This window comes from Amblyomma mixtum, chromosome 4, assembly GCF_055824585.1.
Source record: "Amblyomma mixtum isolate Tamu chromosome 4, ASM5582458v1, whole genome shotgun sequence".
NCBI classification, from domain to species: domain Eukaryota; kingdom Metazoa; phylum Arthropoda; class Arachnida; order Ixodida; family Ixodidae; genus Amblyomma; species Amblyomma mixtum.
The window spans coordinates 131,264,258-131,283,733 of NC_143015.1; the positions used below are offsets into that span (position 1 = coordinate 131,264,258).

The window sequence follows — 19,476 nt, forward strand, 5'->3', positions numbered from 1 at the left end:
GCAGCTGGAGTGCTTAGAACTCCTAGAAGGGTTGTTTTGTAGGCCAGTTGGTCATACATATTTCAAGAAATGCTTCGGCGCGGCAGACAAGGACAAAACGTAGTCGCTGTGTGGTGTTTTTTTCTACGTTTTGTCCTTGTCTGCCGCGCCGAAGCATTTCTTGAAATTATAACTCCTAGTTGTGTAATTTAATTATCTCGCCTCAGATTTTCTTGATTCAGTTTTAAACATTTATTAAGCCAACATAACACTGCATGCCCTTTCGGTATGCCAAGATAATCACCATCAACAGAGTTGTATCCATGCCAGGACCAAGACGATGCACCGGCCAGCAACATCCAGTTATCCTACTTAGACCCAGCGATCGTCCACGTGATTCCAACATGCAAACTTCCAATGCTCGTCACTCCGAATCCCATGCAACCATCCTCGATTTCATGTTTCTTCTCTAGCTATCCACTGCCCATGATCTCTGCCCATGATCATCTGCCCATGTTCGTGTTTATTCTGATGCGTTAGCATAAAAATGCCAACTCAACAAGCTTTCAAATGCGTTCGCTACTTCGAAACACATTCCCGAATGATAAAATTTAATAATACAGTTCACCTGCGATGCTGACGCCATCAATTTCGCAATGCAACCTTGCCCCCTAAAATCATAAGTAAGAAGTTCATTAGTTAAGTTAACTTGATGCCGTCCTGGTTTTGAAAACACGTTGCTAGGTCTAAAGACAGATTAGAGCGTGAAATAATAAAAGCATATTACATCAAGCAGAGGGGCCATATCTGCATAAGCAAGCCATCTTTCATTTCATTTCATTTATTTACCCTAAGGGCCCTTTCGGGCATTACATAGGGGGCGGGGGCACAACTGTTAAACATTGGTTATAAATGCACATTAGCAAAAACGCACTTATAAGGTAACCATGGAATATATAAAAGGAAAAATGTAGGAAGAAATAAACTAATTTGGAACCTGTGTATTTATACAATAGATATATAGATTGGAATGATTACACAGGGCTATAACAGAATTAGCCCTGTACATGAAGGGGGAAAAACGAGATAAGTAGTCTAAAACAATCAATAACAACAAAGCAATCAAAACAGCCTAACATTAGATATCTTCTAAAGCCTTGAGGAAAAATGCATGATTAAATATGGAGGCGACGTCTGCAGGCAAACTGTTCAATTGTGAGATGCCAAGTAAAAGAGGTGAATATTTAAACAAATTTGTGCGCGCGAATATGGGCCTGATTTTAAATGGGTGGTCTAAACGAGAAGATATGTGGACAGCAGGCCGCAGAAACAATTCTCGAAATTCTGATGAACCATGATATAGATTGTGCATGAACCATAGGCGGGCGTTTCTTCCTCTAATTTAGAGGGGCAATAAGTTAAATTGTTGCTTAAGGCTATTTACGCTGGTTTGAAATGAATAACCGTGGGCAATAACCCTGGCTGCTTTATTCTGAAGTGATTCAATGGAGTTTACTAGATAAGTTTGATGAGGGTGCCAGATGATGGAAGCGTATTCGAGTTGGGACCTGACAAGTTTTGTTTGTTGGTTAGCTTGATACAAGTTACGCTTCAGGAAACCTAATGTTTTAGCGGCCTTGCTAATAATTAGGGCCCGGAAATTTAGGCACTAAAGAACCCCGAAATAGGCAGGCATCTAGGCAATAAAAAATAGTAAAATAGGCACTATAAAGCAAAAAATAGGTGCTTTGAATAATACTCTTTATTTATTAGTACAAGATTTGTCAGTCAAGCACGCAGCGTACGCAGTCCTCAAACGAAGCACGCCAGAATAAAGCACATTCTCAGGTTTTCGAGCTTGAAGCTGCTTCGCTTTTCTCTAAGCATAGCTTTGTACTTTTAAAAGCTTCTTTCGAAGTCACATGAAGTTAGTGGTGCGAACCTAAAACATGAGAGTTCATAGGGGCACAGCCCTCCAGGTATGTAGCCGTATCTTCTCCGCGTAGACGGTCTCTGATTTCGGAAATTGTTTCTAAGCCTCTATTTTTTTTCTACTAACTGTTGCACCTTCATAGAAGCAGTAGCGCTCTTTTCTTCCAGTCTCCGAAGCGCTGCTTGTGCTTCTTCGACTGCCTTCAATGATTCCTCTGTTGAGATGATGATGATGATGATGATGTCCTCGGGCTGAACGGCACATACCCACGGCGGGGGAGACCCGCCTTTCCCAACTTTGTCGTCCTTTCCGTCAATGTTGAGGAGTTTGCACTCATGCATGTCAGGTCTCATTAAAAACTCGCCTCTTCGAACACAGCTCTTGCTTTGGTAACACACACAGCGTCGTCCTTAGTTTCCTCAAAGACAGATTTGACCACTTCAGAGTGGCGTGCTTAATATACTGCTTCGTTTAACCATGTCCTCTGTCGAGTCAAAACAAGCTTTGTCGGCAGAGGGATGTCAGGTGCTGTGGCGCGGCAAACAGCAATTCCTGACGAAGATTTAAGAAACACCTGTTTTATGGTAATCACAAAATGAACAAGGGAGGGGAAAACCTCAGGTTGCTTGAGCCAACTTTTCGACAAGGGGACTTGTCTTCGTCTGGGCAAAGCGTTCATCATTGGCAGGGATTAAATAGGGCCTTCGCTCCGAGGAGGAAGGCCCCGAGGGTGGGGAAGGAAAGTGGTGTGAGAGGGGATGCGTGTCAGGAAGGGGAGGGAGGTGAATCTTGATTCGTTAAGCTGCAATAGTGGAAAAACTTATATCCCGAGGGTGTGTAATGAACAAAGGCTTTGAAGGGGCTGCGACGGGGGGCTGGCGCTGGATGGACCTGAAAAACTCAGATAAGAGGATTAGTCAGCGTGGTACAGGGAAATGAGAACAAGGCAAACAAAATAGGCTGGCACTGGAAGGAGAAGGAAAGGGGGGACATTTCCAAGGAAGGACAAGGCAGGGGGGGGGGGGGGGGGAATGGCTCGAGTTCAGAGAAAGCATAAAGGTGGGGGAAGAGGGGGTAACAGGAATGTCATGGTTTCCGAGAACTGATAGTAGGGGTTTAGGAGAAAAAAAAGAAAGGTGAACAAAGGGAGAGGGTGAGAAGGCCGGAAATGTGCTGGAAGATATGACGTGGGAAGGGTGCAAAGAGCGATAGTATACTGAGAAGTACTTGTATTTGGGCGTGTTGGTTCATAACTTTTCAGGAGGACACAGGGGCGCAACAAAAGACACGGACATAGAAGCAGACAGGGACAGGGGCTTGTCCCTGTCTGCCTCCACGCCCGCGCCCCCCATCGCGCCCCTGTGTCCTCCTGAAAAGATAATATACTTATGCGAGGTTCTAGGAAATGGTCTGACCACGTGCAAGACATTTATTTATTTAAAATGATGCTAACCCTGAAATGTACCTGAGAGATTCCAGGTTTCCTCTGGACATGTTAATCCCTGTTGGTTGCAGTGTTTTAAATTTGTGGATTAGGAATGCTTCTCTGTATTTTCTGTCCCTAGTCGATTTGAAGCCTGACTGAAGAATGAACAATTTGAGTTCGTCGAATTTGTGATGGCGTTGATTAAAATGGGTCGACACTGCCTTCTGTTCATTCCGTGTTGTGTCAGCCCGGTGCCCGTTTAATCTGGCACTCATTGTTTGCCCGGTTTCTCCGATATATTGTTTCTGGCAGAAGGAGCACTGGAGCATGTAGATAATATTGGACGATGTGCAGTCAAAACTGGTCTTTATATCGAAACTGAAATCGCTTGCCGTACTTTTAACCGTAGTGTCCCTTTGTAAATGTTTGCATGTCTTGCATCTAGGTCGAGAGCATGAAGTTACTGTCGGTGGTGGTTTCTTACCGAGCATAGCATGCACCAGGATGTCCTTCAGGTTTGTGTTGCGTCTGTATGTTACCCTTGGTGCGTCGGGAAATATTTTCTTGAGACGGTCGTTACCAGTTAAAATGGGGTGGTATTTCCGCAGGATATTGTTTATGTTTGGAAGCGCGTTTGAGTATTTCGTTATAAGTGCAGGAGGTCGTTGACTGTTAGCTTTTGTTCGTTTTTTAAGAACTACATCTCGTTTCAAAGTGGTTGCTCGTTGGAACGCATTATTAAGGGTTGTCTGTGGATGATTTCTGGTGATTAGTGTGTTTTTTAGCGAGTGTAGGTGTTTCAGGTAGTCGTCGTCGTCGCTACATATTCTTCTTAGTCTCGTTGCCTGTCCTACGAATATACCTTGTTTGCAGTGTCTTGGATGATGGCTAGTGAAATCTAAGTATTGTTGTCGGTCAGTAGGCTTCCTGTAAAGTGTGGTTTTGAGCTTGCTATTTTCTAAATGGACAGTGGTGTCAAGGAAATTGACGCGTTTTCGAGGAGTTGAAGGTGAATTTAATGCTGGAGTGGCATGAATTGAAATGTGTGACGAATGCCTTCAGGGTCTCAGCCCCATGCTCCCATATCATGAAAATGTCGTCTATGTAACGCAGGTATATAAGTGTTTTTTTTAGAAATTAATTTAGAAGTTTAGATTCTAGTAGCCCCATAAAAATGTTCGCGTAGGTGGGTGCGAAGGGAGTGCCCATGCTTGTTCCAAATACTTGAAGGTAGTAAGAAGAATCGAATTCAAAGTAGTTGAGTGTTAGTACCAATTCAAGTAGCGTGAGGTACACTTCAGTTTCGTGCGGGTGAGGACTTTGAGTTAGAATTTTGGAGAGTGCGTCGATACCTAGTAGGTATACCTAGTAGGTATACTAACGCGTCCACTTGAGGAAAAGAGAGCCGAACATATTTGGCACATTGAGGTGATGGTGCCCGGCTGGACAGCGACGCTTCGGGTGTCGTTTTACACTGAAGGGGCTTATATAACCTATTTTGTTGCGCCAGTTAAACTAACAGAAAAACTTTTGGCGAGATCCGTGCCGTTTGTACGTGCATCTGCGCGCGCCTTTCACCATACTTAGAAATATGTCTCAAACTGAAAAACGGCACCGAGGACAGAAAAGCTGAATTTAGGCATTTATAGGCAACAAGTATACCATTGAATAGGTAGTATTTCCTAAAAAATGACAAAAAAGGCAGGCAAGTGAAAAAATCCTCCCTTTAGGCATTTATAGGCATTTAGGCAAATTCCTAAAATTCCGGGCCCTACTAATAATGTACTCAATGTGAATAATGTACTCTTCATCTGTGTCGCTGTCAGATGAAGAGATTAGTTTTCTTAGTGGGTCTTTGTCAGCGTTATAATCATTGCTTTGGTCCTTTTGGAACTTGTGCCTTTGTTAATTCACTCCTTGTATCTGTCTTGTTTTTATCTGTTTTGTTTTTATCTTTTTGCCTGCTGGCGCAGTGAATAAGTGTTTTTTTTTTTCGTGAATAAACTTAGTTTGAAGTTCGCGCCATTCCTGTCCTGTGCGTGTTGTCTCCGTCTTTTAGCGCTAGTACGCTTTTTGCGCAAACCATCTCATGTGGGCCTATATTTCGCTGCTCTCCTCACTCATCGGAGCGCCCTTCAATGCCTGCTTGGCGTCACCGAGTGGTACACAGCTGCCAACTAAGTTTACAGCTGGCGTTCACGGAACATCGTGACTGCTGGTTAGGGGTGCGTGACCAACGCTAAGCACGCGAACAAGTATCGACGTCCTTCGAAGCGTATACTTATGACAGCAATGCTTTGGACCGCGGCCCTCACCAGATAATAGTTGTGGAAAGTTTACTTGCACCGGCAAACGATTGAATGGGTGGAAGACAACCCGCGTGTTTAGTATGGGTGACTTTTCGCAAGAGAAGGTAATCACCGCCGGCTGGACAATCCCGCCTTTACTGTAGAGCAGTTCTTTGAGGACAGAGGTTAGATTGGGCTAGAGGAAAACAAATGCCCTGCCCGCGCCGTCTAGCGACCCAACGGGCTTAAGTCAATGAGAAAAGAAAAATGAAAAAAAAAAGTAAATAAGAATATAATTTTGCATTGCAGGAAATAAAAAAAAAGAATAAAAAGAAAAAATTCTACCATCATCAGCGAAACCACAGCCAGGGGGCGCCATCAAGCTCAGGGGCTTTTATTGTCTTCTGTTAGTAATCTTGACGATCTTTATCTTGATTTTTCTTGACGTACAATTATAATTTAGTTAGTTCGGTTAATAGCTACTTGGTCTTCTTGTTTCTGAACTGACGATCTTGTGTTTGTTCGCTTTGCTTTTCCTTTGATGATGCCTCTCGTTCCCCACCATGTGCACGGGAAGAAGGCAAGGAAAATCATTCCTCATGTTATCGTCCTTGGGGTTTGAATGTCGCCAATGCTTTGTAAATTTTCTGGTCTTCGCCGTCATTGTGAAAGCTCCGGGCACCTATAGCTAAGTGTCCTGGAACTTCCAAATAGCCCACCTTTGTTCTCTCGAGCACAAAAGGCGTCACAAAATGCAGGCCCTTACGGCTGCTATGTCCTTTGCGTCGTTCTACGTGACCGATAACACTTATTTGTTGCTGATGTTTAAAGACACATTCATAAGTGTTTATTTACCGCATTTCTGTTTTCTAGTAGAATGGACGCCATGGCCGTCACGGCGCTCAGTGGTTATGGCGCTTGGCTGCTGACTCGAAAGACGCGGGTTCGATCCCGGCCGCGGCGGTCGCAGTTAGATGGAGACGAAATGCTAGAGGCCCTTTTACTACGCGATCTCAGAGCACGTTAAAAAAACCCCAGGTGGTCGAAATTTCCGGAGCCCTTCACTACGGCGTCCCTTATAGCCTGAGTCGCTTTTGGACGTTAGAATCCCATAAACCAAACCAAACCAATGGACGGCATGCATCCTTCCTTAAAGAGGCGCTGAAAAGTGTTTGGGTTTATGTGGGTTTAACGTCCCAAAGCGGCTCAGGCTGTGAAGTACGTCGTAGTGGAGGGCTTCAGAAATTTCGACCACTTGGTGTTATTTAACGTGCAGTGACATATCACAGTAAAAAGGCCTCTAGTATTTCGCCTCCATCGAAATGCGACCACCGCGGCCGGTATCGAACCCACGTCTTTCGGGTTTGAAAGGGCCCACTGAGCCATCACGGCGAGGCAGCTCCTTGAGAAGGGTGTTTGAGGTTGGCTATGAAATACTTGCGCTATGCAGAGTACAGGCCAGCGAGCGTTCACGCTGCGCAGGAGACCTCGAAAGAAAGCCAGTAATTTGCAATAGAGTATGCCAGTATCAAATATTACGAGACCGATTAGAAGGCTGTGCCACAATTGTGTTCGGTTGTCCGACTTGTTGGATTTTCTTAGCAGTGCTACTATCACTCTGCGAGAACACTAATCACGGTGGTGGAAGCTTCCGTGTCGTCAGATCCGCCCACCAGCCACCTTACCCACCTCAACCCCCTATCTATAGGACCTCCCAGCTCACCCACAGCCACTCTCGATCCACCTCCCCACTCCAGCCTCACGGTGCATAGAGGCCTTTAACGACGCAATTCTACCGTTCATAAGCGCAACCCACCTACCTCCACCCTACACAAGGCCTCCACCCAGTAGAAGCCCATGCAGCAGCAGAACAATGAAGCGACGGCGAAATATAAAGACACAATAGGAAAGCTAGCTATCCTCCAGCGTAGCTAACCATCAACCTTTAATTTTTCTTATGACGAGTACATCAGTTCCTGCACGTCTGAATTAAGCGAGGTCATTTTCAGTAGAAGGACGTCTGCCGCTATTTTAGGCAAATAACACACGAAGTACTGGCCCACGCTACCGCTGCGAACTTCAGGCGACCACAGAGGAGCTAAAAGCACATGTATGTGAACTGAGCGCAGTGCCTTGCAAGCAGGACGGCTTGTACCTCAGTTGTAGTAGGTAAAGCCCCTTAGTAGTAGGTAAACACGCAGTTTTTCGGGGCACCAACAAGCAAACATACACAAGTGCCCAGCGGCACCAACTTGTGTGATTGTCAGCGTAAATCATATTACGGCGGCACACACATTGGGCACGTTGTATGTTGCGGTTGAATTTCTTTGAAGGAGAAATTCTAGAGGCCCGTGTACTGTGCGACGTCAGTGCACGTTGAAGAACCCCAGGTGGTCGAAATTTCCGGAGCCCTCCACTACGGCGTCTCTCATAGCCTGAGTCGCTTTGGGACGTTAAACCCCATAAACCAAACCAAACCTATGTTGCATTAGTCTAGTGCGTGTACGTGGCAACGTCACCATACGTTTATGTTTAGACTGAAAGAAACGGGTGCTTCACTCTTACATAAGGAAAGGCGGAGTTTACTACCGTAGCGTTTGCTTTCGATCGCCACTGTGCTTTAGATCAACGTTCCATTGATTGTAAAACATTTTATTCGCCGGAAAGAGCTTGGCAAGATATCGCGTTAAGTGGTCGAGAGTACGCAGCCCTCGACGACCTTGTCAGCCCACTCCACCGCCAAAACTTGCGTTCTGGGGTTAGAGCTAGCCAGCACGGTCTCCCACCGCTCGAGAGAAGGAGCAGTAACTAGATCACCCGGAGGTGGCTCTATTTTGCAGTCCCACAGGATGTGATCGTAGGTGGCTCATTGGCCACAGTGTTTACAATTTGGGTTGTAAAGATCTGGATAAATGTGCGCGAGGAGTAATGGGTGCGTATCGATCTCGTCTGTAGACGACGCCACGTAACCTCTTGTTCTTTAGTCAGGCTTTTGTCCGGAGGGGGGAAAATTCTCCTCTCTATCAGTCAACGTTCCATGAACGTTGCTTTAGATACTTTCAAATTCCGCGCTGACCATGACGCTAACAAACTTGCTGACTTGGATTGGATTACGATGGATTGAATTGGCCTAAAACAGTTTTGTTGCTGGTTGTGTCGATGCGCGCCCAGCCACAGTCTGTCTTCATTCCGACTACATGAAATAATTTATATAAAAAAATACCCGACGAACGTCAAAGATCCAACGAATTTTATCTTTCAGTAACTATAACTCTATGGCCTTTAAAAAGCTTAACCCGCCTCACTGTGGTGTTATTGATGACAGCTACCACTGAAATTCGCGTCATCTTCGAGAATCACTCACTGCTTGAACACGCCAGGCCGAATGAATTGGTGTTGAACTAGGAATGAAAAATGCTTTGGAGTGACGCTCAAACGAAAACCGTACTTAAACACCCGAGTGGCACCGTCGTGCTTGGCTCCTCTATCTTGCGTCCAGCGACTTCGGTTTCGCGGACGCGCACTTCCTAATTTCTGCTGTTCTGAAGCATTAATGATTGCAGTACATCTCGTAACAAATTCTGCGACCTTCCTTTCTCTCCTTCGTTCAAATAACTTTTTTTTTTTCCTTGTCTTCTACTCCTCGTAGTTCCTACCTATTCCTGGTCCGACATGGTGCACGAATTTATTCACCATTTGCTGTGCATATTTCCGCCCTGTTAGCGCTAAGGTGCATTTAAGTAAATGTGTTGTGCAGTAACCAGTTTAAAGATTGCTCTTTGTACCGTGGAGACCGTGGACCAATAACATAAATAGCTCTCTGCACCGCTCGACACCGCGAGCCTTCCAGCTTTCGAAACCGAAAGTCAGAAACTAGCACTGCGTCAACATGTGAAGGACAGCAACGAAAATTATTGAAATAACTGCGTGAAACTTGATGGGGAAAAGAGAGACAGAGAATACAGGTAACATATCAGCCACACCGCAAAGAAGGGTTCGACCATTTTTTTTTTTGAACTAGATAGGGAGGGGGTGGTCAGTCTGTCCTCACGCATGCGCAGAAAGCAGTACAACTATCGGAACAGCGTGGTTGATGGTTGCGTCGGTAGCGTGCTTATGGTGTGGAGTGCGTTTGGTCACTCAAGTGTTTTGTGCTTGTGGCGGTGCCTTAATTGAGCCAAGTGTTTGTGCAGTGCCTCCTTAGTTTGTGTCAATCGTGGAGATGTCTGTGTTTTGAAAGGGAGAACATGCCGACGGTGCTCGTCACGATTTACCGGTGCCGCGTCCGGCAGCTGACGCGGCTGGTTGCAAGGTGCAGCTCCCTACAACAGTGGTATTCCTGCCCGCATGTTCAACCTAATAGAACGTTAACGGACATGCGGACATCGTCACTGTACATTCGCGGTAAGGAAGCGAGAAACAGGCGAGCGCTTCTGCTACCGTACATAGAAATAGACAAAATTGTTAACGACTTGCCAGCCCTGCAAAAGACGTTGCAGTTAAGAAAAATCGATTTGGACATTTCGTCATTGAGCGAGAAGCTCCCTTCGTTAAGAATAGTCAAGAACGAATTGAATAGAGTTCAATTGGAGATCATGCAGATAACACGAACGTTGACCAACTATTGGAAAGCGAGCAACGAGAATCCGGGACTGCAGAGCGAATCGGAACTCAAGACGGATCTCCAAACCCACTACATGACCGAGCGAGAGGTAAAGCAGTCTATGTACGCCAGGGAAGAGGAGGTCATTCCGATAGTCCTGCGACTGCCAAATTTAGTCCGACAGCCAAGTGATGCGGTCATGTCGATGTGCACAGAGTACGGCGACCGTACCAAGCTTTCATTCCCTGCTGCGTCGCACGTTGATGTGGGCGGCGCGGACATTATACTACGGCATGAGCCACGACTATGCTACTTAAAGGGCGCACCTGCACTCCTACACCTGCAGCTGTGCCGATTTTTCAGCGAACGGCTCCCGGCTGTGGGGAGCACGCCACTGAACGGACCCGACTGGGTGGTGGACACCGTCGTGGAGGGCTGCGGAACCCACCCTAACGATCTGGACAGTACCATGGCCATCGAAAGCAAGGAACACAACGGAGGGCACCACATGCACTTGGTGGGTTCCTCGGCGCTGGAGTCGTTTGCGGCCTACCTAACCCGACGGCAGCCCAAAGACATCCCTGCCAAGTTCCACACGGTCGGCCGCCGTTACATCGCAACCTGCGACGCACTTCTCCCCGGTCTTTACTCACTCGCACAATCTACCAAGGCGGCAGCATTCATGGCCTGCCGCCGCGAGGAACTAATGCCTGCTTTTGAGAAGCTGTTGACCGCCGTGAAGTGCTGGTACCAGGAACTGGAACTGCCCTTTCGCCTCGTTCTGGAGGAACCGCCAGATCTTGGCTTCATCGAGAGCCTGCGCGTGTCCATCGAGGTTTGGTCGCCCGCGCAGAAGAGGTACATACCGTGTGGCTTCCTTAGCTTACATGACGACTTCGTGAGCAGGCGGCTCATTATGGTGTCTGGAGCCAAGGCGACCGATGCAGAGTTTCTGCATACTGGTTATGCATGCGTCGCAAACATCCACGCCCTGGTGGCATGCATCATGGAAAACACTCAGCAAGAGAAGAAAGGGTTTACCTTCCCAGCAGCCGTTGCTAGATAAAGCAAATTCATTTGCTTCTTGAGCATGACCTGCAGGATAAAGCAAGTACAACATAAAGGAACCAAAATAAAGTTTACAGTCTTTTCATACTCTGTTTAATGTCTTAATCTATACATGTCGGGTTTTATGCATTAATCAGATATCGTAAAAGCGTGGCATTCGAACTTTCCTCGTTCTTGTTCCTGCTGCCATAGAGGGCAATGAGGTTCTGTGCCAACTTGTTGCACCCCTTCCAGCCTGGCACAAGCCTGAGTGCTCTCCAGTTGTGGCCTGTAACATGCTGATGCCCAACATCTGTCCATCATAGGCATCCGCAGTTCCTTGATGTGTGGACGACGCTTCGGCAAGCATCTCCAATGCAGTAGAGGACTCCCCGCCTGGAGACTCTGGCATTTCCTCGTCCTCGCAAAGGTCCATGGCGGTTCCAGTGTGATGACTGGAGTGACCACCAGGTGGCTCTGTTCGTGCTGGGGCCACAACCATCGAGAGGGCGCTGCTGGCTGGCAACACCATCTGGTAGACTGGGTTACTGGCCTCCGACGACCCTGCTGCCGACCACGCTGCTTGCGGCTCGCTCGACTGCAATGCTGCTGGTCGAAGGCTCTTCTGCAGTAGGCTCATCCTGATGCCACTTTCGGCCAAGCTGACGAACCTGCCCTCTTCCTGAGCTGGCAGCTGTGCCATGCTGCCTGTTGCCAGCCCAGGGCCTAGTGCAGCAGGATGTGATTCCGGTAGCATGAGTTCTTCGCTCTCGCCAACGGGTTCGCCTCGCGGCACAGGCGAGGACAGGGCCAAATGATCTCCACTGCCGCAGGACGCCTTCTGCTGGAACCCATGCAAGGGTGACGACATGGGCGAAGAACTGAAGGAGGAGGTCGGGTCGGCTATGAGAGACTGCGACCATAGAGAAGACGTTGGCATCAGGTCGGCGCCGTCAGTCCCGCTCAGCTGGCTGGTCGGCTCGGTGGCCAATGCGGTGTCTTCGCTGAGTGCCGGTACACCGGGCAGCGGGGATGGGAGCCCAAGCTCGCTCTGCAAGGGCGATGTCACCGACTGGCTAGGGCTGGCGGGCGGCCACGTGGCGGTGGGGGGAAGTATGGGAGGGCGCTTGCGCTGCTGCTGTTGCCCTGCCAGCGAGCGGGGCATCTTGCGGGCGGTGAAGGCGCTGAAGGCACGCTTTTCGGCAACTTGCTTCGGTGGACGCCCGACACGCCGCCCAGAGCCCCGTTTGGCGGTGTGCACTGCAATGACAATGCAAGGAACACAGTTGTACTGCCAGTGCTCATGACAGCGCCTTGTAGGGCTATCGTCGGACAGTCGAGAAGATTATAAGCTAAGTGCTTGAAAACGCAGCATTCTTAACTTAGCATATTGCCAGTTCTAAGGCAGCTTGATTGTGAGGATGGCATAAGTCTCTTCTACCTTGCTGTGAACTTCATTTTAATGGGTTTAAGCACTGGAAACAGCTAAACCATTAGCGTTCTGTGGTACGAACTAGTGTGTTAAGTATCCAGCCACAGTGTCTGTATTACAATGGGGCCAGAGAAAAAAGTCTGTGTGCCAAGAGTTTCGGTACAGTAAAGAGTAACAAGCATTTGAAATTATTCCACAGCCCTGTGGTGTAACTTCCTGCACAGCTCACAATGTCTCTTATAAATAAATATGTCATCAGTTAAATTGAAGGTGGGCGCAAAATGAGGTTAGGTCTGCTCGATACCCCACATATCTGTTCATTTGGGAACTTTCATGAGCAGGACACGTTAGAAGCACCAGAGGAAAATGACAAGTCACAAAGGTTTAACGTCCCAAAGCGACTCGGGCTATGAGGGATGCCGTAGTGGAGTGCCTTATTCTACTCACTTCCACTGTGCATATCTACAAGACCTGTCAGCTCGGCAAGCGCCCCAAGAACATGCAGCCATCACGAACACCAACTATCTGCTTCTAGCAAAAGTAAATGGTACAGGGCTTTTCATGGGACACTATTTGAGGCTGCTACAACACCAGTCACAACAGACAATAGGCAAGAAGTGGCAGGGCAATGGCAACGGCTACCAGCCCATGCATGCACGGTTTGGGAACATGGGCACATTTTCTCTTACTGCTTCCTCGAAGCAATCGCTTGCAAAACTGCTAGGATCGTCTGTTTCTACTTACACATAAGATACAAGCGGCTCACAACTCGCTGTACAGTGAACACAACCTTGCCATTAATGCAAAGGAATATCACAAGATGGCGCTGCAGGTACCATCAGGCAGGTGCTCCCCCCTCCCCCTTCCCCCGAGACCCACTAACGCCTTCAAGGTCTGCACTATGAAGATGCAAAAGAACAGTGGCTGCCATTGTCCCCCCCCCCACCAATCCAGCCAAGGGCCATGCAAAACCTTCCACCAAATAAAAAAATTGCTGAGGCTCAGCTTGGCTAAGCCTGGGGAATGCGAAGCATATTAGTGGCTAGGCTTGGTAATACATGGCTTTCCTTGGTTGAATACTTGGTCATTTTAATACAACCACTAGAAGCCTTCGTCGTGGGGGAAGACAACGGCATGGCTACAGCGGAACGCCGACTAACCCCGAGACGCGCGTTGGGTGAGCGCCTGGATTGCCACGAAAGCCGCGTCTGCCTGCCCGGTGGAGCGAGCGTTTCACTTACACCGAGTGTGAACGCGCGTTCGAAATGCGCAGGAATGCGCGGGTGTGACGGCTAGGGGTCCCACGGCGACGGCGCGAGGTGGAGACCGGCTCTCTCATCTGATGTCACGTGGTGTGACGTCACGTGACGTGACGGCTAGGGGTCCCACGGCGACGGCGCGAGGTGGAGGCCGGCTCTCTCATCCGATGTCACGTGGTGTGACGTCACGGTGTCACGTGGGGGTCCCACGGCGACGGCGTGAGTGGTAGCTCTAGCAATATGCTTCGCATAAAAAGCCATCTTGGCTCCGGGCTCTCAAGAGAGCCTTTGCTCTTCATGTAAAAGAAAGACCGCGTTGTCTCCACATTCATCACCATTATAATCCATCTATATCTCCCCTTCCTTTACACCTGCGCTTAGCAGCAAGTCTCGGAGCTCCACAACCTCTCCTCCCCAATCAATCCTCTGTCCTCCTCTTATGGCAATGGAAATCCCCAGATGCAGATGCACATGCTTCGTCCCCTACGCTACATTGTGTTGCTAAACCGCAACAAACAAAACCGACGTCTTGCACGGTATTTGATGAATTTTCCCCGCCCACTATCGAAACTGCTTGCACCTCCTTCAGTGCATTCTAGGGTAAATGAACTGCAAGCCGGGCTCCCATAGTGTGCAGCTGTTTACACTGGAGTGGCATCAAAAGGTAGGCATCATGCTCCAGCCAGGCCAAAGAGTGGTACACTGCTATGAATGTCTGGCCTCAGCAATGTGTCAACAATGGCGGACAATGCACGACAGACTCTGCCTCCTTTGATCAAAAAACATGCAGCAAATACAGAAGGCTTTGCGTTAAGAAATTAACGCCCAGACTGAGCCACGGAAAGCAGGCATCCACACCGAAGGCTTCCACCGATGAATTAACAGTTCAGGTGACAAAAGCTAGAGCTTTCAACATTCTGCACACCAGAATGTCGGGAAAGCTCAGCCTCGGCCAACCATGAGCTTTTAAAAAAGCTGTTTTCGTCATCGCAGAACTACTGCTCGCACTGTTTTTGCATATACACAGAAGTGCTTAGGAAGTAAAGGAGTGACACAAGGTCTGTTGGTAGCTTCACTGAACAAACGAACAGCTCTCACCACAAACGACAGAGAAAGAGAACACACAAAGGACTGACACCAACTACGCAACAACTGAGACTTACTGTCAAGCACATGCTTTTTGTACAGCCTTTGTCAAAGGCATGTATGTGACCAGTCTGCTTTATAGCCATGCACTGAGGCTAGTACTGCATTGTCAGCACTGTGAAACCTCTCAAAGGTGACAGGAGCTCTCATCCTTGCATGCTTCAAACCTCCCCCCTTCTTTAGCCACTTTATTTTGGGACTCACGACACTGCAGCTGCTTAGCACAGAGTTCTTCAAAAAACAGCCAGTCATTATTTATTGTTTTTTTTTCTTAGGGGCCGTGCGTCCGCGTACATGTTGGACAGGAAGAGACAGAAGCCAAGACATGCAAGGTTCTCGAGTCCCTTTCGAAAACCGCTGGGGTTTTTTTACCCACGGCTAGAAAGATCTGTGGATCCCCGCTTTCCATATACAGTTGAACCCCTCAATAACGAAAGCCCTCAAGAACGAAATTCTCGCGGCAACGAAAAATTCTGGCACCCCCGGCGAACTCCCATAGGGTTCAATGCATTTGTCCCCTCTCAACAGCAAAGGGTTTTTAAAAAGCAGTCCCGCATTAACGAAAGTTTGAGGTAATGATCTGCAACATTTTTTCGGCACACCAGCCAGTCGGGAACATAGAATGGGCAAAACTGCAGCAGCAAACTCATCCGACAAGTCGGGCCCGTTCATTTCACCTGCCAACAAGCACCGGCGCCGCCATTTTTGTTTACTTTCGGTTGGTTCGGTAATGATGATGATAGCAAAGCTTTTTTTTTTGCCCGCTGAAAGCGGATTTTTGCTAGCCCGTCTGTTGGCGACTACGCACGCACGGTACGTTTCACGTGACGACACCGCCGGCCAACCGGGGAAGAGCAAGGACCCCCTTTTTTTTCTTTTAGTGCGCCGACCACGCTATCTCGCCGATCTCGCCGTCCGCCTTTTGCACGCCAAATTCGCCCGCGACTTGCTTGTGTACAGTTTTTTTTTAATGTTTTTTTGACTGTCGGAAACATGCCGCCTCCTGTAAAGAAGCGCAAGTTTTTGACGCTGCAGGAAAAGGCTGCAATCATCGCCGAAGCTGAAAAAGGCAGAAAGAAGACGGACATTGCGGAAGAGTTCAGTATCCCGTGCAGCTCACTTTCTACGATTCTGAAATCAAAGAATGGCATCATGAGGAATTCAGTGACGACGCTATTATCGACAGTGTGCGCAAAGGAAATGAGGCGAGTGACGACGAAGATTGCGAAAACCAAGCACAAGGTCAGCAAGTAAGCTCGCGTGATGTGCTTGATGCTTTTGACGTTATCCGGACTTTTCTCGGCGACCACGGCGACGACGAAGCTATGCATAGCTTATCAAGCTGCGAAGCCAGAGTCGTCAAGCTCCTGCACAGCAATGTCAAGCAGAGCAAAATAAGCGACTTTTTTCATTAAATTTTCGTTCTGCAAGGTAATGTGTGTGCTAATTTGTCTATTTTCGCGACAGCGAAATTCTCACGACAACGAAAAGGTTTTCCTGCCCCGGCGGTTTCGTAATTGCGGGGTTCGACTGTATATACTACACATGCACAAACACACACACACACACACAGAGGAGCGTAAAAAACCTTCATTACCGCCGGCGGCGGCCGCTGCAAAGTTGGCTGCCACTGGGCTTGAGCCAGGGGTGGTGGTGTCCACGCCGGAGCTCCCACCAGAACCGGCCGGTGGTTGTTGGTAGAAATAAGGCCGACACTGGCGGAGCACACAGAAAGCAGAGACAGTGTCAGGGCCCCAGACAGAACACAGAGAGGGGTCTCGAGATGGACGACGTCATCACGAACTACAGAACGGCAGCCTCCTATTGCATCACCCTGTGCCAGGGACAACCCGGATTCCCGACAGTTCGTCCTTAAACCAGTAGAACCGGTATTTACTCGCATAACAGATGCAGCTTCACTGCAACAGCTGTTAAAGGGATACTGAACCAAACTTTTGGAGCTGCTCTTTTACATGTAGACAAGAACTTGACTGCTAAAATTGATAAATGCGACAAGCATTTTAGCGAAAAAAAGGCGGATAGCAAGTTTTTTTGGCAATTTATTGCCATATCTTTGCACCTGGCGCCGCCTCTGGAAGCTGCGACTAGACATCATAACACCCACGCACCCACTGTTCCCGCAGGAGCACGACTGTCATCGCTACTCGTGGGTTTTCCAGTTTTGCGTCACTTGCTCGTCGTCTGCTCACGGCGTACGTAGATATGGCAAGATGTTATTCGATGCCGTCTACAAACCATAAACGTATGCACGCTTACGTACGCTAAATGCAGCCATTTTTTCCAGACCTTACGCCATTTCTAACATTCTCACTTTTAAAACAGAGGTGCGATGATGTTTAGACTAGTGGCGCCATCTGGTGGTTAGGAGGGGAACCACTGCTGTCAACAAACCGTTGCCCCTCTTAAGCCTAAAGTGGGCAGAATCATCATTAAATAAAAAAAATAAAGCAAATTTATTACTTGTAAGTTTCCTTATGGGCGACAGGAGACGAAGCAAAAGACTGGTGGCCCATTTATGGCCATTGAACGTGCTGAAGAAGGCAGTAACAATGATGAATCCAGTCCGAAGCGAGGTGTCATGCATCGAAGGGCGCCGCCATATTTGTTGCCGCGGGAATGCAACTTCATACTCACCGTCCTATTGGCCAATGAGAATCGCTGGAATTTTTTTTGGCGGCAGAAATCGGTCCCGATCGGGCTTTCCGCTGAATATTTTGGCGGAATCTCTGCCGTGGTGGTGGATTCCATTCGCTCTCGCCGCCACATGTCCAAGTGTGAACGCGCCTTTATCGCTTGGTCTACCCAAACTCCAGTGCGACATTGCGCTTCAAGTAATGCGACTGGTTGCCAGTCAGACGAGGGTTCCATGACGTCACGCTCTTCACCTCGCGCATAAAACATCGAAAATAAAGCTATCCGCTGAAAAATATGAGCACTGACGACTAGATTTTGGTGTAATCACATTCTGAGAATCTATTTTCAGTGTTTTTGTTCAATTTTAAGATTCTGCCTCAGTATCCCTTTAATAGCACGAAACTCTGGATCGACGGCGTTGGCGTAGATGTCCACACAGCGAGGAGGTACGAGAGGGGCGTAGAAGAGGAGGATGGGGAAGGGTAGCTGGTACACTTCACTACTTGTGAGAGGGAACACAGACCCACAAATGACTGAGGGTTTCCAGCTACTACAACGCAGCACGGTGGGAGAGGCTGAGGCACTGCACTGAGAATGTGTGGAAAGGGGGAGGGACATGTTATATCACAAAGTGTAACAGTAGGTTCTTGCATTGCCTGGCATAGTATACAAGTCTGGCATGTGTGTGTGTGTTTCAATAACTGGTGCTATAATTTTGGAGGCACATTATAACACATTGAAATTTGCACAGTAGAAAAGTGAAATTTCTTGTTTTTATTTATATAGTGGGTGCATTTATTACTTCAGTACATTTGTTATGCGAGTAAATACAGCAGTAGTAAAAATAGTAGTTGTAGCAGTAGTAGTAGCTGGCAGTTAGTAACACAGTGCCCGGTGGGGCCGTAATGCACGAGGCACAAGCCGGTACGAGTTAGCTACGGTTAATTAAATGTTACGGTCAAAGAGTAAGAGTTTCGAAATGGGCTAAAATCAACCACTCCTCAAAATCCAAAGCAACTGAAGAACACCAATGCCTCTAAGACAGCCAGAGGTTTGTTTAAGTGGAACAAGTGGCTCATCACAAGCTAAAAATGCCAGATGAAACAGGACGTGCTCCAAATGAACCTTACTGAAATATCGAAAACACTTTCAGTTCATAAGACAACAGGAAATTAAGATGGGTAAAACTAAAAGTGTGCCTTTGGCCTGTTCGAAGGTAGGTGGGTCCATGTTTTCCAGAAGGAAGCCCTGCACCAGGCATGTATGACCAATTCAAGGCCACGCAAGAATAACTTGTTGGAAACACGTGACCATAGCCCTGTTTATCATGACTGCACAGCTATCCTTCCTGCGAGATTACTCAGCAGAGGAAGTCATGGCAGAGTTGGCGCCCCAGCACGAAACAGAGGAAGCACCAAGTAGAAAAGGCATCAGTGGAAGCCAACAAAGAGCAGGGCAAGGTGTCATGTCCGCACTGATCGTTTCTTCAATTCTAAAAGGCCATAGAGGCCAAACCTAAGCTGACCTACATCGATTACCGCACTTTAATGACAAAGAGGCTACTCTGAACAATGAACAGAGCTTTCGTAAGCTGGAAAAGCACTTTGAACTACAAACAGAGCTTTCGCAAGCTGGAAAAGGCCAAGAAATGAATTGCAGATATTGCCGCCACCGGCGATTTCCACTTTGCAAACTGCGATGTCATCAA

At 47.9% G+C, this 19,476-nt stretch overlaps 2 protein-coding genes across 3 annotated transcripts in view; one reads left to right on the plus strand and one right to left on the minus strand.

The window, feature by feature from the left end:
• Positions 1-9,695: 9,695 nt before the first annotated feature.
• On the plus strand, positions 9,696-11,382 carry Slimp (Seryl-tRNA synthetase-like insect mitochondrial protein). The gene has a single exon (XM_089588020.1). The coding sequence runs from the start codon at positions 9,874-9,876 to the stop codon at positions 11,293-11,295; it is 1,422 nt and encodes a 473-aa protein (XP_089444146.1). The 5' UTR covers positions 9,696-9,873; the 3' UTR covers positions 11,296-11,382.
• Rcd1 (Reduction in Cnn dots 1) overlaps positions 11,374-19,476 on the minus strand; it is a 42,725-nt gene continuing 34,622 nt past the window's right edge. For both annotated transcript variants that reach the window (XM_089588019.1, XM_089588017.1), the window contains 2 exons: positions 16,711-16,828; positions 11,374-12,536 (listed from right to left, as the gene is read on the minus strand). In XM_089588019.1, coding sequence (XP_089444145.1) covers positions 11,431-12,536; positions 16,711-16,828 — 1,224 coding nt within the window. In that variant the 3' untranslated portion in view covers positions 11,374-11,430. The remainder of the gene's footprint in view (positions 12,537-16,710; positions 16,829-19,476) is intronic.

Coding starts and splice junctions, on each gene's coding strand:
- Slimp (XM_089588020.1), top strand. CDS start 9,874: ATGCCGACGGTGCTCGTCACGATTTACCGGTGCCGCGTCCGGCAGCTG.